This window comes from Lingula anatina, chromosome 7 (assembly GCF_051362555.1).
Source record: "Lingula anatina isolate TDL-2025a chromosome 7, LinAna3.0, whole genome shotgun sequence".
Lineage (NCBI taxonomy): Eukaryota > Metazoa > Brachiopoda > Lingulata > Lingulida > Lingulidae > Lingula > Lingula anatina.
Window position 1 is genome coordinate 4,125,551 of NC_141773.1, and position 17,848 is coordinate 4,143,398.

The 17,848-nt window shown below is 36.9% G+C and overlaps 1 protein-coding gene across 1 annotated transcript; it reads right to left on the reverse strand.

Annotated features, from left to right (window-relative positions):
- Positions 1-918: 918 nt before the first annotated feature.
- LOC106181160 (uncharacterized) lies at positions 919-17,787 on the reverse strand. Its single transcript, XM_013565461.2, has 12 exons — positions 17,519-17,787; positions 16,498-17,031; positions 14,282-15,512; positions 13,568-13,758; positions 11,650-11,801; positions 11,017-11,110; positions 10,132-10,282; positions 9,466-9,806; positions 4,849-4,973; positions 4,316-4,463; positions 3,760-3,890; positions 919-3,402 (listed from the first exon to the last, which is right to left on the reverse strand). The coding sequence occupies exons 1-12, from the start codon at positions 17,616-17,618 to the stop codon at positions 3,154-3,156; spliced, it is 3,447 nt and encodes a 1,148-aa protein (XP_013420915.2). The 5' UTR covers positions 17,619-17,787; the 3' UTR covers positions 919-3,153.
- Between the last annotated feature and the right edge of the window lie 61 nt (positions 17,788-17,848).

Consider the following 17,848-nt stretch of genomic DNA (forward strand, 5'->3'; position numbering starts at 1 on the left):
CCAACCCAGCTGGAAACAAAATATTATTATGGATTTCAGACTCAATATAAATAAATAAATAAATGAATAAATATGTTATTATAATTGCTATTAATACCTGGGCGTTTTCTGATGGCCAGTCAAATAGTCACATTCATGCTCAGGTCCCGAAGTTGAAAATGACCTACATTAGCTCTGCTTTGTCCTATTTGAGTGTTTTAATACTTTGAATTATCTCTGGAGTGATAAGAACTAGAATTAAAATTGAAACCTAACCAAGGCTTTCTCCAGAGAGTCATCTAGCGATCATTTGAACCATTAGCTTCAAAAAATGGCCTGTATTGCCAAAGATGGCTGGACGGTTAACAAAACTTTTGAGAAAGGATGGGTTGATTAGTTGGGCTTGCTCGATTTAGAGGGCATTTCCAGAGATTTAGATCAATCTTACTAGATCGACCTAACTCCCTGGGGGTTCACGCTAAATTGCAGTCAGCCAACCGCGCACGGAAGTTAATTACCCCCTTACAGCTTGTTGTAGGCGGGACAGACATTTAAGCCGGATTATCTGACAGTAATCTAGTGAGACTCCCCACGGGGATAGATAAATCTAAAATCTATGGGAATGTGCCCTTAGACTCCCTGTAATTTGATGACAAAATTAAATATGCACATTTTGGACTCCCTGTACCCCCAAATCCTAGGGAAGCCCCCGAACCTTCTTAAAGTCGGTTTCTGTTTAGTTTATACCAGCAGTGCTTATACCAACAGACAATGCCTGGAGCACAGGGTTATTCTGAACTCTATACAGATCTCGACAGTCAAGTTCTATCCTTGAAACTCCACACTAGTGGACCAAAGGGGAAATCTGTAAAGGCAATTTAGCCATGATTCCAGTATTTCGTGCCAATATGTGAATAGTATCTAAATTGGAACACAAAAAACAGTTAAACTAAATTTTATTTGAACAGTCCTTATAGTACAGTGTCATAGTGCTAAAGCCTGAAATGTTGCGAGATATTTATCAAATTTCATACATATATCTTTCAGCATATACAAAATAAATTCAACATGGGCAACAAGTCACCGTCAGCAATACCCATCAATGTTAAAATCATGATCTTGAATTATAGGCATACCAAAATGTAATATTGGTGCTAATTGTTATTTGAAGCAATGGGTAACTTTGATTTTACATAAAAATAATCAAAACACTGTTGCTTAAATAGTGTGCATTAAGTCTGTTTTATCAAATGATTCAAGTAATCATAAATTTAGACTTTTAGTCTTGTGCTTTTTTCTGTACAAAATATCCTTAAATGGACTACTTTTCCCACCTTACATTGTAAGAACACTTTAGGATATTGTATCAATGACTTTGGCTTTTAAATGTTCAGACATATTGATAAAAATGGCTTTCTAAATTGGAAACATCAGAATTTTCCTGACCTAGAAATGAACTTATTTCACAAAAGAGATTGTTTTAATTTGAATTATTTTATGAGCTACTAACAAAATTGTATTACAAGTAAGATAAGGAGCATGCTTAAGTATATAAATACTGCCTTGTTTCAATTCCTGCACAAAATATTTGTGGATGAAACATGCACATGACACTATGTACTGTAAACAAGGGGGGAGGGGGGGATATTATTTCAGGGACTGCTTGCATGTTTGAGTTGCACGTGACTTCAGGGTTATATCTGAAATATCAAATTCACAAAAGTGATGTAATGAAGGAATTTAAGAACATGAGGAAGGAAAATGTACCCCTAATGACCTATTGTTCATTTCAAAATTTTATGTATTATTATTCAGTCAGGAATTCCAGAACTGGTACAATGATACTTAAGGAAAGTTGTTACTTGGAAATACACGTGCTCAAAACGAATGAAAAGTTTTTGGGAGAAAGTTAAATCCCACTACAATTGCTTCATTTACTGAAAAATAGTGTCTAATATCAAATATTATGTCCATACTCATTAAAACTCATTAAATCATCAAGCATATGTATAATTTGTTATTTCAACATAGCAATATCTAGGAACAAATACATGCCAAAGTACAGACACAATGTTAACTAAGTTTTGATAAAAATACTACGCAGCAAGTTACTGCTTTGTTATACACTTTCTAACCTAAAACTGAACATTTTACACAACGTAACGCGTAAAACAATAAAGACATTTAATGTGCTAAACAATAAACAGCTTTCTGATAACTAAAAATCAAATGATATATCTGTTTATTTAAAATGCTAAATAATGTATCTTCTGGCAAAAAACTGCTTACTGTTGCACTGACAACAAACTTTACAAAAAGAGAGTAAATGTTGGCAGGAAAATCTCAGCTCAAATATAACTATCAGAATAAACACAAAATGGTAAATAGTGCACATCTGCATCAATGTCCATATTTATAAAGATAATATTCTGATATATAAAGATAGCGCCAAACTAGTGCATTTATGTACAAATCATGCATGAACCTATCAAGCGTGTCCACAGACCCAAACAGCTTTCTTTGGACCTCATTACTTTATTTATCTAGGCAAAACCGAAAAAAAAAAAATTTTTTTTTCACTAAACAATTTACATGTAGGATATGTAGTGTACTAATGGTATTATACAAAAGATTGTTTCTTTTAAGGAAAACAAATATTATTACACTACAGAAAGAAATGCAGTCAACTGATAAATATTGCCATTGAAAGCAAAAAACTTTATATACAGGTTTGTGTTAAACAATAAAACTTAATGGCATATATTCCATATCTGACACTTGGCAAAGAGAACACTACATACCTAAATACATGATCATAACAAGTATCATAATATTTGGTTATATAAATGCTAAGTACCATTTTTAAAATTTGCAATTTATTTACAAACAATTAAATCTGCAGGACCTCTTCAGTCAGTTATAACAAAGCATAGGTGTATAATTTTAGGAAAAAATATACAAACGTCTCAAATTCACCAAAACAGAGCACATGAACATTTTTTCGAAAATAACTTGGGCACTTCTCTAAGTACACAAGCACAGAATTACACAGTATGCATCCTACCAATACCATAGCAGTAACTGTGGCAAAACAAAAACAAATATCTCACAAAAAATACAGTTTATATATATGATCCAAGTCATTGGCTTTGATAGCCCTTTTTCTAAATCAAATTATGCAAAGTGCTGCTGCTCCAAGTGTTGACCGTAATGCTGCATCGCAGGGTGCATCATGTGCTGCTGTTGCATGCCTGGCGTGATGTTCATGCCGAGAGTGTCCGCAGCAACGACATTACAGCTGTAGTACGTAGGGGGAGGAGGGGCCTGCATACCTCCGCCGTACACTGACTGGGGCATTTCATAAGACTGGGAAGAGGGGTCCATTCGCCGTGCAGTTGGCTTCCCACTGAGAATATTTACGATCTGTGAAACAAACAGAAAATTAAAGAGATGTTGATATTTGTGTAGGCACATGTATACTTGAGGGATGTTCTATCAACTGTTAAAACCTTGTTATTCCTTTGCTTAATTTATTGGGAGTATTTAACAGTGAGCTTAAAGTAAACAATCCTATGATAACAAGTTGCTGTCTTCATGAAGTAAGACTGCGCAAAATATTTCCCCATTTTTTTTAACCATTTACTGATCAATTAACTTACTTGATTTCATTCTTTTTATTTGTTTTTTCTTTTTTCAATTTTCTTTCCACTCTCAAAAAGTTTAATTTTTATGCTAATACTGCTTATTACACTATGAAATCCGAAAGCATCCAAGCCTCACCTCCTCGTTATGATTAAACACCAAGTCTTTCGGTTTGTTCTTCTCGTGATTCTTCTCATTGGGGTCAGCACCCTTGTTCATGAGCAGACGGATCATTCTCTTGTGCGTGTCAACATCTGGCATCTGCAAACCTGTAAGATGAAGAAACCATGTCAGTTAGTCCACTGCCATTTTTAGATTCACATTTAGCAAATACCATAATTATAAGGCAAAGATACCTAGCCAAATAAAAGACTTAAAGGTAAAATCTAAATTAAATAAAAACTGAAGCTGGTCTTGAAATGATGTCAATGTACAAAACTGCTTTTTCTAAAAATGTAATGATTTCTTCCAATGGCTTAAGTAAAATGTCTGTCCAATTGTGAAAAAATGTTCAGTTGGTTTGCTGCTATATCTGCTACCATTCAATTTGAACTCCATTTTACCATCTTTCAAATAGTAAATCTTTAAAGGTATAGAATGATCACAATTATACTGCTGCAAAATGGTTTTCTTCACATAGCTGAAAAGTTTTTGTCTCATTTCATTGATTAAGTGAGATGATTTATGACCTCACCTGCTGCTATGTGTAAACATGTGTTCTCATCAAAGGCTTTGATTTTAAGGATCTGATCACTGCCTTTTATCTCTAACATCTTTTTCACCAGGTCGACGTCTTTCGACTCGATGGCATAGTGCAGAGGGGTCTTCCCGCTCTTTCCATCCTAAAGAGACATTAACAACACGATCATTAGCCGAGATTTACTACTATAAGAGAAAATAACACTGGGCTTATATACAGTCAAACTAAAGACAAAACCATCAGCAGGATTCCAAATAAATATGAAACTTATTTTCATGAATATCCCTTAATATTTATACTCCTGATGAATAATTTCAGTAAATAAATGAAACTATCTCTTCTTCCAACAGTTACATGGAGTATTGTCCTCACAATATATAAATATATCACAAAAATTGCACATTTTTAAAACTGCTTATCAATGATCATGTTGGTCAAATGCCTCAAATTTAAATAGATCTGTCTTGTGTTGTCAAATGCATTTTTCGTCTTCTTATTATTATTATTATGACTGTTCTTTTGCTTACCACAACATCCATCTTTGCTCCCCTATTTATCAAGCATGTGATAATGTCAATGCTATCAATTTCCTGTCGGGTCTCGGGGTCAATCTTCTTATGTCCCGCTGCTGCACAGTGGAGAGCAGTTAAACCTAAAGAAGAACAGAAACTCAAATAATTAATTGCAAACTATTAAAACTAAAATCTAAAGCCTTCTCCGAGAATTTTTAGCCACTACCCACAACCTTGATCATCACTTTGACTTGGAAACTGATTTTTTTTTAAATGAAAACACCTGTTCAAAATGTTATTGTAGAAACATGTTGTCATGAAAAGCACAGTGATTTTCAAATTTACCCAAATTGCACTATTCATCAAATTTCAGGTAAAAATAAATTTGCACTATTCATCAAATTTCAGGTAAAAACTAGAGGATCAGAGAGGCGATACCGCCTCCGAATATTGTACCACCAGCTGGAGCAAGCGCATTCGTATAGACCCCCACATACACAAAATAAGGGGTGCAGCCACCAGTCTTGTGCTTGACAAGCTGTAAAAATGCAATCAACAAGAATTTTCAAAATATGCAAAAAATATATATAACTAAAAATGGTGCAATCAAAGTTAAGTTCATTGTAAGGTAGGTCAAAGGTCAATTTCAAGGTCACAGTAAATTGCCAGTATATGACTTCCTATCCAACTTCAATAGTAACTATGGACCTATCTCTGCCAGTTTTGGAGATAAAAGGGAAGCAAAATTTGCAAAGTTCAGTTCATGGTGAAAAGTAGGTCAAAGGTCAATTTCAAGGTCACAGTAAGATTGCCAGTATATGACTTCCTATTCAACTTCAATAGTAACTATGGACCTATCTCTGCCAGTTTTGGAGATAAAAGGGAAGCAAAATTTGCAAAGTTCAGTTCATGGTGAAAAGTAGGTCAAAGGTCAATTTCAAGGTCACATTTAGATTGCCAGTATATGACTTCCTATTCAACTTCAATAGTAACTATGGACCTATCTCTGCCAGTTTTGGAGATAAAAGGGAAGCAAAATTTGCAAAGTTCAGTTCATGGTGAAAAGAAGGTCAAAGGTCAATTTCAAGGTCACAGTAAAATTGCCAGTATATGACTTCCTATGCAAGTTCAATAGTAACTATGGACCTATCTCTGCCAGTTTTGGAGATAAAAGGGAAGCAAATTTTGCAAAGTTCAGTTCAAGGTGAAAAGTAGGTCAAAGGTCAATTTCAAGGTCACAGTAAAATTGCCAGTATATGACTTCCTATTCAAGTTCAATAGTAACTATGGACCTATCTCTGCCAGTTTTGGAGATAAAAGGGAAGCAAAATTTGCAAAGTTCAGTTCATGGTGATAAGTAGGTCAAAGGTCAATTTCAAGGTCACAGTAAGATTGCCAGTATATGACTTCCTATTCAACTTCAATAGTAACTATGGACCTATCTCTGCCAGTTTTGGAGATAAAAGGGAAGCAAAATTTGCAAAGTTCAGTTCATGGTGAAAAGAAGGTCAAAGGTCAATTTCAAGGTCACAGTAAAATTGCCAGTATATGACTTCCTATGCAAGTTCAATAGTAACTATGGACCTATCTCTGCCAGTTTTGGAGATAAAAGGGAAGCAAAATTTGCAAAGTTCAGTTCATGGTGAAAAGTAGGTCAAAAGTCAATTTCAAGGTCACATTTAGATTGCCAGTATATGACTTCCTATTCAACTTCAATAGTAACTATGGACCTATCTCTGCCAGTTTTGGAGATAAAAGGGAAGCAAAATTTGCAAAGTTCAGTTCATGGTGAAAAGAAGGTCAAAGGTCAATTTCAAGGTCACAGTAAAATTGCCAGTATATGACTTCCTATGCAAGTTCAATAGTAACTATGGACCTATCTCTGCCAGTTTTGGAGATAAAAGGGAAGCAAATTTTGCAAAGTTCAGTTCAAGGTGAAAAGTAGGTCAAAGGTCAATTTCAAGGTCACAGTAAAATTGCCAGTATATGACTTCCTATTCAAGTTCAATAGTAACTATGGACCTATCTCTGCCAGTTTTGGAGATAAAAGGGAAGCAAAATTTGCAAAGTTCAGTTCATGGTGATAAGTAGGTCAAAGGTCAATTTCAAGGTCACAGTAAGATTGCCAGTATATGACTTCCTATTCAACTTCAATAGTAACTATGGACCTATCTCTGCCAGTTTTGGAGATAAAAGGGAAGCAAAATTTGCAAAGTTCAGTTCATGGTGAAAAGTAGGTCAAAGGTCAATGTCAAGGTCACAGTAAGATTGCCAGTATATGACTTCCTATTCAACTTCAATAGTAACTATGGACCTATCTCTGCCAGTTTTGGAGATATAAGGGACTAAATGTTATAATTTTGGAGTTACCATAATGTGCCATAAATTTCCTACAGAAAAAATTAATTAAAATAAAGAAAAGGTCATTTTGGTCAAAGTTCTTGAAATGGGAGGTTCTCTGAAGTTGCAGAAGTTTAAATTTGATAAAATAATGTCATTTTTGACCACAAGTTGTCTGCTTTGCCAAGCATTATGTTTTATTTTTCCGGAGTTCAAAATTTATTATCCATTACCGTACTGCACATTTTTACGGAAGCCGACTGGTGCCATATGTTGAAAAAAAAAATTATCTCGAAATTTCGAGATAGCATTTTTTTTGTTCAAATTTCAAAATACTATCTCGAAATTTCGAGATAAATTTTTTTGCTCAAATATCAAAATGCTATCTCGAAATTTCGAGATAATTTTTTTTTTGTTCAAATTTCAAAATGCTATCTCGAAATTTCGAGATAAAAATTTTTTTTGTTCAAATTTCAAAATAGTATCTCGAAATTTCGAGATAATTTTTTTTTCTACATATGACACCAGTCGGCTTCCGTACATTTTCCTTTCACCACCAATATGTACTTTCTGATACAGCGTAACTCGAAAACCGTATGGAATACAAAAAAACCGAGACCACCTTCAGTGTTGGGCTTTACATGCTCTACAAAATGCAAAAAAGAATGGGTCTCTAGCATTAACGGTTCCCGAATTAGAGACAGTTTTCAGTTTCGGTATCTTATGGCCGCTACTCCTGTGAAAATGCACCGATTGACCCCAAATTCACGGAGATGAAAGATGACCTGAAGGGTAACACTTTCCAATAATATTATTGGTTAAGTCTGTGTGGCGTCTGAATAACAGGGCAAAAAAATTTTTTTTCGTAAAAAATTTCATTTTTTTGAAAATTTTGACCCATTTGACCTTGAAGTAAAGGTCAAAGGTCAAATCCGAGGGTATATTTGAAATCTACACATATGACTTTTGGAAAGCCGTCTATAGAAATTTTTCCCGTAACTCCTTCTGTAGGGTAGATAATTAGCATTTAATTTTGCCATTTTTAGACAAGGGTGCATTGCAATGAGTGCCACACCCAGACCCCAATACCGACAAAGCCCAAATTTTACGTGGAACGAGTTGAGATTATAGGTGACCTAAATCCATGAGATGGGTACGGGAGCCCTTACCGTCTAGGAGGAGAAGCGGTAACGGTAACATGGCGGCGGAGCCGGCGGAACGGACCGGACGGGACCGAAACCATGTGTACCGCCAGCGCTAACGCTGGTGGTAAATTTTTTTGTTCAAATTTCAAAATAGTATCTCGAAATTTCGAGATAATTTTTTTTTCTACATATGGCACCAGTGGGCTTCCGTACATTTTCCTTTCACCACCAATATGTACTTTTTGATACAGCGTAACTCGAAAACCGTATGGAATACAAAAAAACCGAGACCACCTCCAGTGTTGGGCTTTACATGCTCTACAAAATGCAAAAAAGAATGGGTCTCTAGCATTAACGGTTCCCGAATTAGAGACAGTTTTCAGTTTCGGTATCTTATGGCCGCTACTCCTGTGAAAATGCACCGATTGACCCCAAATTCACGGAGATGAAAGATGACCTGAAGGGTAACACTTTCCAATAATATTATTGGTTAAGTCTGTGTGGTGTCTGAATAACAGGGCAAAAAATTTTTTTTTCGTAAAAAATTTCATTTTTTTGAAAATTTTGGCCCATTTGACCTTGAAGTAAAGGTCAAAGGTCAAATCCGAGGGTATATTTGAAATCTACACATATGACTTTTGGAAAGCCGTCTGTAGAAATTTTTCCCGTAACTCCTTCCGTAGGGTAGATAATTAGCATTTAATTTTGCCATTTTTGGACAAGGGTGCATTGCAATGAGTGCCACACCCAGACCCCAATACCGACAAAGCCCAAATTTTACGTGGAACGAGTTGAGATTATAGGTGACCTAAATCCATGAGATGGGTATGGGGGGCCTTACCGTCTAGGAGGAGAAGCGGTAACGGTAGCCGTCCGGCGGAGCCGGCGGAGCCGGCGGAGCCGGCGGAGCCGGCGGAACGATCCGGACGAGACCGAAACCATGTGTACCGCCAGCGCTAACGCTGGTGGTACAATAAATTTACTGGATGGATACATACTGGCTAGCTATGATATGCAGAACATAACTGACAAGCCATTGTGATAACTTGTACAGCCTATTGAATACTAATTACATTTATTGGAACATATTTCAAACCCAATTATTAAAATGTCACAGCATAACCTTATTAAGTATCTTAATCCCTACCTTCAGAGTTTTTAGCGTCCAAATTAAGCCACTGGTTGCGCAGTAGTATCTGAATGGTGGCCAAATCTCCGCACCCGGCGGCCACATGTAGCGGACCTCTGCTCTCCAGGGACTTCGTACCATTAGTCACGATGCGCGCCTGCAAATTAGGATCAGCGCCCTGACTGAGCAGCATCTCCACAACTTGTGGTTGCCTAGTTACCGTTGCCAGGTACAATGCAGTCTGATCCATTTTGTTCTTCATGTTCATTACTACTTGTAGGGTATCTTCTCTGGTTATTCTCTCCAGCAGGGCCTTAACGAGATGGGGGTCCTTCTGGCACACAGCTATGTGCAAATATCTGGAACAGAGATTCATACTTTGAAAAACAATGTAAGAAACCTAACGACTTTAATTGCCTTGGTAAAAGATCCATCTCTAGTTTTTCTTTTAGTCATATAAAATAGTCAAATCTTACCTTCCGAAAATTTTACAAGTAACAATCCTAAGGCACAAGCAAAATAACTTAAATTGATGTCACAGAGTAATGCAAAATAAAATGTAGTTTGTATAGATCCACAAATTTAATACCTTTCAAGCCAGCAGAAAAGTGGCATGAAATAGTCACCACTATAATAGAAAAATGCAACTTTTTTATTATTACAAGTATAAAAAATTTCACTCACGTGTCTCCGTCCTCATCTTGAGCTGTGATTTCTGCACTTTTCATGTTGGCCACGCATCTCCTTGCGATCAACAGTTTCTGGGGGGTTCCTCCAGGGGTGGTGGGGGTGGGGGGCAGGCTGGACCCAAACTGCGTCACAGGGGTGGGGGCACCTGGTGAAGTAAACTTACTGTGTAATTCACAAAATCTGATACTGCACTTAAGTTCCTAATATCTCCACTAAGTTTTCACTAAATTTTAAACTTAAGGTCTCTTTCTGGCACCAGCCAAGTTAAAGGGATAATAACTCTTCGTATGAGATCTATATTTCACAATAAAAACATTGTAAATAACTCATAGAAATATAATATATTCTGTTTTACGACAAAAACAGCAGTTATAGCAATTATTCTGATATCTGAGCTTGTCTTCAGATCACGTGACCTCCATTGATGTCTATACTCTGTTATAATCTCTTAAGAGATTTTAACAAAAAACCAAACTTTTTAGAAAAAAACCAGGGACTAACTTTGAATGTAAAAATGAATTTATTAACCATTGGTAAGTATGGGAAAATTGTTGTTTACTCCAGGAAAATTCATTTTTTGGCCAAAACGAAGAGTTATTATCCCTTTAACTTCTCACGTATGATATCTGATACTACATTTAAATTCTTAACTTCTCTGCTAAGGTTTCAATAGATTCTGAACACTCGCCAATTTAGACAAATGCTTAAACCGATTTAAATTGGCTAAACAAAATAGGGTTGATTTGATTTGATTTGACTAACAGTTTAAGTGTTGGTGAAGTCCCTTTTCACGCATCATTAGTTCAATAACATTGTTCAATTTTCCAAACTTCACTTTACAAATCACAAACTGTGGCAACTGATAACTGTGAAACTCACCAATATTTAAACGTGGTGGGGGCTGCTTGGAGCACCCTGGTACGGGCGGCACCTTGAATACGCCATCTTGCTGAGATGGTTTGAAAGATCCAGCCTGGAACATGGAGGAAAAATTTCACCATAGAATCAGAGGTAAATGGACTCAAGTCTTTCACACGACCAGTTTTTATTCACAGCAATGTGATTTGACTGTATGTTAATTTATCTTACATAAAAAAATACATTGGGATTTTGGTTAAAAAATGTAAGTTAATGTTTTTTTTAATTAAAACATATTTTGTAAATTTTTTTTTCCCTAGGACTAAGGCCATGACCATATTACTGACTAGACTGTAACCTTGGAAATATCATATCCAGCATATTTCTCGGTATCAATTATTTTATGTTCCCTTCCTACAAAGTTGTTAACTACCATTGAAAGAATCACATAAACTACCAAGAACTGGTAAATCAAGGGATAAATGCATGAAAATCAAACAAAACATTTCTGGAATCTCAAGTGCAATGGAATGAACTTCCGATGTTTTTGAAAAATATTGAACTTAACTTATTATCACTGTTGTCACGTGTCAGTCTTACACGTTGATGCGTGGCAGTCTTACACGTTTATGAATCAAAGAAGGTTCTACTTACAGTAGTGGTAGCCACAGCAGGCTTGACTGCAGACATTGTGGAGGGAGGGGAACCACAGCCCATCTGCCCCTGTGCTGGGCTGCCGCTCACACTGCCCCCTACACTCTGGGGGGACGCCGGCTTGGGGGCTAATTTAGGGAGCTTCTTACCGCCTGGAATATAATGTTGAATACGCCACATTAATGACCAATTTATAAGTTCATTTAAACAAGAAAATAAAGAAAATTTATGAGCCTTACCTAATACAAAAAGTTAGAATTCCACATGATTAATATTTGAATCACAAGAAGTTTTTCACTTTTGAAAACCTTCAAAACACAAATTCTTCTCATTTAAAAGAGAAAAATGAACATAACAGCCAAAACTGATATATATATACAGCAGAAAATGTTATAAATAATTCAAATGAAAAATGTGAAACACAATTTTTCACTTTTGAATATGTTAATAACATAGATTAAATTTCAGAAGAAAATTTAAGTCCAAAAGAGACATTTCAGTTCTCTTTAAACATTTATGAATGGCTACAAATAGCACTGAATATCTATCCATTTTTTTCTTATCCTAGCCTTGCAATGCCAGCAACAATTACCCTGATATATGATAAAATTATCCATTAAAAGTCCTTGTCTGCTTAAAATACTAACAACTACCCTCTTTGTAAAAACTGTTTAAATGGTAGGTGACAACTCTGTCCTGTCAACCCCAGGTATGGTTTCATGTGTTCCTAAAACCAGCAATCAAAATTCTTGCTGTGATTCAGAGTCCCTAATTATATCCTAGTTATTTTCGTGGGACAGTTTCTTTTATTTAATGCAAAGGATCATGGTTTCTCAATTCTCTTTTAATTGAATCCCAAGGAAGCTGCGTCCTGAGATGGCCCAGTTAGTCACCACCAATCACTGAGCAGTTATTTTAAGATAAGGAAGTGAAAAATGCGTGGGCAGAGTGAAACTTGTGGCTTGTTTGTTTCCCTCCTGCTACTGATAAACAAATTGGGGTTTTATGTTAAGTAGATATTGTATTTCAAATATTTATCTTAAACTATTTATTTTGTGCCTTTTCTACAAGAATGGTAATTTAACCAATTATAAATTTGAAATTTTGATGTCTATAAGGTTGGCCAAGCATATCTGCTACTAATAATCAGTTGAAATTAATAAATTTAAAGAAGTGCACCATCCTAGCTTCTAAATCTGGAGTGCCTACTAGTATCCTCATTTAAACACTTTTATCTTTTAACAAGGAAGTTGTATATTTAATTATTGACTGTTAGATACCACTAGTTTATAATTTCCTTTTCTTTTCCATTTTTATTATTTTCTCTGTGATCTTATATTTTGTATCTTAAGTGAAGAAAAGTGAAGGGCATTCTCCAAAGAGGCAATCTGTGCAGCAATATCAAACTACAGTTTCTTTTTAAAGCACATAATACCCATTTATCTTACTACTGTAACAGCGAGAAATTAATTCTCTCCTGGAAATCTTAAAATTTTGTCCCTTGATCAAATCCATTCACAAAAATAAACATAAACCTTAATTTCGTCATTCTTGTATTGGAGATAGAGTATGGCGATTTTCAATCATGATGACAGTTAAAATTTGGAAATTAGAACTCGAAAACAGGAATTTAGATAATATTTTGAAATTTTCCCATGGTTTTGAGTAGGATGTACCTTTAAGGCAATGGAAAATTGTTTTAATTTTGAGGAAAATAATTTTTGCTATAATATAGTTTCAACACACTTTGCAGGATTTTAATAACTATTCAACAAGTTACTACTGTGAATGGCTAAAAGTATTATTATTATTATTGCTATTATTATTTTTCTTTGTAATGTTTCCCTTTTATTTATTTATTCATTATAACTATTTTTACTATTATTATTATTATTTTTTGCTGAAAAAGCCTCCTTACCTTGTTGTTGCTGCACCTGTGGGGCAATGATGATTATGGTTGCCGGGTTAGAAGTGGTTGACACGGGAACAGCTGTGGTTACCATAGGGACAGAGCTTGTTGTCAAGGCTGGATTGGCTGACATCATTGGGGCTGAAGCTGCAGTGATGTTGGGTTGAACGAGACCCTGAACACTTGCTGGGGACCCAACACTATAGCAAAGGAAGGCAGCACAATTGTCAAATTTACAGGCAACACAGTAGCAAAATAAAGCTTATTAAATAAATTCATTCATTAATTAGGCATCTACAATACCCAGAATACTAGTGCTTTTTAGGACAATGCAATTCTACAAGTGACTTAACTTTATACCCCACTTTCTTGTTTATACCAGTCTTCTGAAGACACAACATGGAGCTCAAGTTAATAAGGAAACCTCTAATTATCTTCAACTACTTGAGTACTTTGAATTAATACTTTTATTATTTTTTTTTCAGCAACAAAAGCACTCAAATATTTTATAAAGCCACATAAATCTTAACCTTGCGTGTCATACAAATGCAAGCTAAATATACTCAGTGCCAAAACACACAGGTCATTCCACAAAAATTGCTGTCAGTGATGCCCAAATTTTATACAAGTTATATTTGTTTTTCTTCACTTTTTTAATAACTGTTGAGTTCTTTCCATATTGACAAAAGCAAAAATAATGGGACAACTCAGAATCATACTCACTGCTGGGGTGGCGAGTAAGGACCCTGACACGCTCCAGACGAACTCTGCTTCCTGATATCCATGGAATCTTTCTCAATGACGGATATGACATCGGAGAGGTGTTCCAAGTCGTCTGGAGAGAACACGTACTGGCTGTCCTCCGAGGGGAGGCTGCTGACACTGGCCTGTGGGGAGGGTGCCCCCTGCGAGTAGGGTGAGGGAACCCCAGTGCTGGTGTTGGATACTGAGGACTGGCGCACACTGGAGATGGCCTGTGGTGAACCCACATTGTACCCTGACCCAGGGGAGGGAATACCCTGAGAGGACATACTGTAGGCGGACTCTGCAGGGGAGGGGACACCCTGAGAGGAGTGAGACATGCTGTACACGGAGCACGGGGACGGCACCCCCTGCGACATGTGTGACATCGGTGGAGAAGGGACGCTTGTGCTGGCTGGCCGGGCAGGGGAGCTGGAGCCAGCGGTGGCAGGACTGCCATGGGATGTATACCCAGGTGCCTGGTGCTGTTTCTGTGGAGGAACCTGTGACTGCTGATATGATGGGAGGGCCGTCATCCCCTGTACCCCCATGCCTCCTTTTGGATACGGAGGCAACTGCTGGTATGTTTGACGTGCCTGAAACATGTACTGGGTCTGGCCTTGACCTTGTTGAGTGGAGGTTGAGGTCATAGACATCTGTGACATGCTTGAGGCTTTGTACCCTTGTTGTTTTGCAACAACATTGGCATTATTTCCATAATATCCGTGATACTGGTTAGCTGGAGGGGGGCTCTCATTCTGGTTGGGATATTCGGGGGAAGGAACTGGAGACTGACCGGTGGAGTCCAGATGCTGGCGTTGATTTATTGCTCTTCGCATGTGCTGCTGTCGCTGCTCTGACAGCATCTTGGCATGAGCGTTAGCACTTGCATTGGCCTTGGCGCTGGCTATCTGATAAGACAACTTCTGGTACAACTGTTCCTCTTGTTGTTTTTGGCTGTACTCATCATCAGTAACAATACCCAGCAACTCATCTATGTCGAAGAATGGCTCCGTAGTTTCAGATCCTGGCACTGTAAAAGTATTCAGCGTGGAATTATTGGACCAGTTGTCCGATGTCTGTACCAAGCAGTGACCGCCACTGAATCCGCGTTGGTTGTAGGTGACATCTATATTGAGAGGTTTATTTTCCACAGCGGTTGGGTCATCTTTATTGAGGTTGTTAAGACCGGACCAGTTGGTTGTCTGTCGACCTTTAAAGGGAAGAAGAAAAACTTAGTGATAAAGTGCCCATAGAGGTTAACAAGAAATAAATGGTTGAAAGATAAATAAATAAATAAATAATGATAAATTTAACAGTGCTAAAGACAGGATGCACGTTTAGATTCCTTCTGGTTCTTGTTTTTTAAACTGTCATACTTCCTTTTCTATATTCATTGTTCCTTATATTCTCAAATCTTCCCCTTTCAACAGATTTTCCACTCAATTAAACTTCCTTCAAGATGTTTATTATAATCAAGATGAAACTATCTGATACAAAGAAGAAAGAGGGGGGAAAAAGAGACATCAGTGTTGAAGATGAAACCATTTTTTTTTTACTATCTTATAAAGGTTAATAGACTGTTATTTTGTACTGATAAGATCTAGAGGGAAACCACTGTGCAATCTCAATTCACAGACCACGCCTGTTGGCAAACTTTCAATTTTATATTATGCACAGCAGCTGTATTATCAGTGTTAGCTTCCGATAAGAAAATATTCCTCAGCAATTAACATTTTCTGTGCATGTCAGCTCTATACCAGGCATTTTTGAAATAATTTCAAATGTATGAAATTCTAGTCAAAATTTATGACTTTCAAAACATTATTTTCCAGGAAATTTAAATTCTGATATTTTAACACATCACATCCATTATCATTTTTATTTTGTAAGCACTGGATAGACATGGTCATGATTATGACATTTTAATTTTGTAAGCAATGGATAGACATGGTCATGGTTGGCACACCATGACATAAGTTGTTATGTCTAGGCTTAATCTTGAATATTATTAAAATCTGTATCATTTGTCAAGAACATACTTATTTACTAGTAAGTTACTTAATTTGCCAATAACATACTTATTTAACATTTAAGTTATTACTAAATGAATTTACATTGATCAAACTGGGTACAGTAATCACAGGGCTAAACAGATCAGTTTCCTGACAAAAGCCATCCCAGAACCAAGACCTTACCCACGGTATCCTCAGATTCTGCAGGTCCTCTGTAAAACTTGGGGGGCATAGGGCTTTCGTCATATCGCCTCTTCCCACCCAACACATCATGGTAGCAAGTGGCCTCGTAGTCGACGCCCCCCATGTGGCCAATGGTCCCCCTCATCCATTCCTGGCCAGGACCTCGGCTGGCCAGGCCCATGCGTAATTTGGAGGTGTTGTCGTCCTCTACCCCAAACAGATTGGATTCTTTTTCTTCTTCTTCTTCATCCTCATCAGCAGCATCTCTTTCCTTTTCTGTTCTGGTGGGCTTGATAGACAGTTTCTGTAAGTCTGCAGCAATGTCAGCAGCTTCTTGCTTATTTTTGGAGTCAACTGTTAACGCAGACATGGCGTCAGTGATGTCTTCGAGGACTGCATTAGATGCAACCCCTGAGACGACTGTCTTGTTATCATCACCATCAGAGGCTGTGGTGGTCGTTTCACTTTCTGCAGAAACCTCTGTATTGATAGCCTTTGCATTTGATGCAGACTCTTTATCTGGTTGAGAAATATCTGAAAAATATCAAGAATATCTGAAAAATTTCAGGAACTAACACATACTACAGTAGCAGGTCAAAGGTGCCTAAAGGCTTTATCAATACTGTGTCCTACTGACATCATTTTATGTCTCATCTATTAGCATTTAAGTGAATCGTTTAATGCACAATAACGAACTTTAGCCAACAACAAATTTAATCAGCAATGTAATAAAACTTATACTTGAAAAACAGGGAAAGGGGGTCATGGAAAATGGAATCTAGGTTGGTGAAAACAAACGACTTTGTGTTAAAGTATTAGAGACCAGTGTTTCTATAGACAGGTTGAGAAGGACCTATGTGTACTATCTCTCAACAACTCTGAAAACAATCTATCGTTAAATAAAAGAGTTTTCTGCTGACATTTCCTTCACAAATTAAATATGCAACAACAGCTGATAGAGACGCATGTTAAAACTAGGACAAGATGGGCTGAAAAAAATCAAAAACAACATCAAATTTACCTTGGTTTTCTGGATCCTCTGCTTTCCCCATCGTTGGAGCGTTTTCTTTGTGATCTACTGATTCATGTACGTGTACTTTGGTTGCTAAAACTGCAGCCATTTGGATACTCTCCTATCTCTTCTGTGTCAGTCCTAAATTTCGTGTCTTGCTTATGTTTCTTCCCGGAAATAATGTAATATGCTGATTGGTCAGTTTCGGCCTACGTCATCACGAAGGGATTTCCCCTCTGCGCCAGCTTTGTCCGACTAAGAAAAGACTTGAGAAAATATACTTAATTCGGTCTAGTGGGGAAATCCGATCGACAGTACCGTCTGCTCATATTTTGTGAA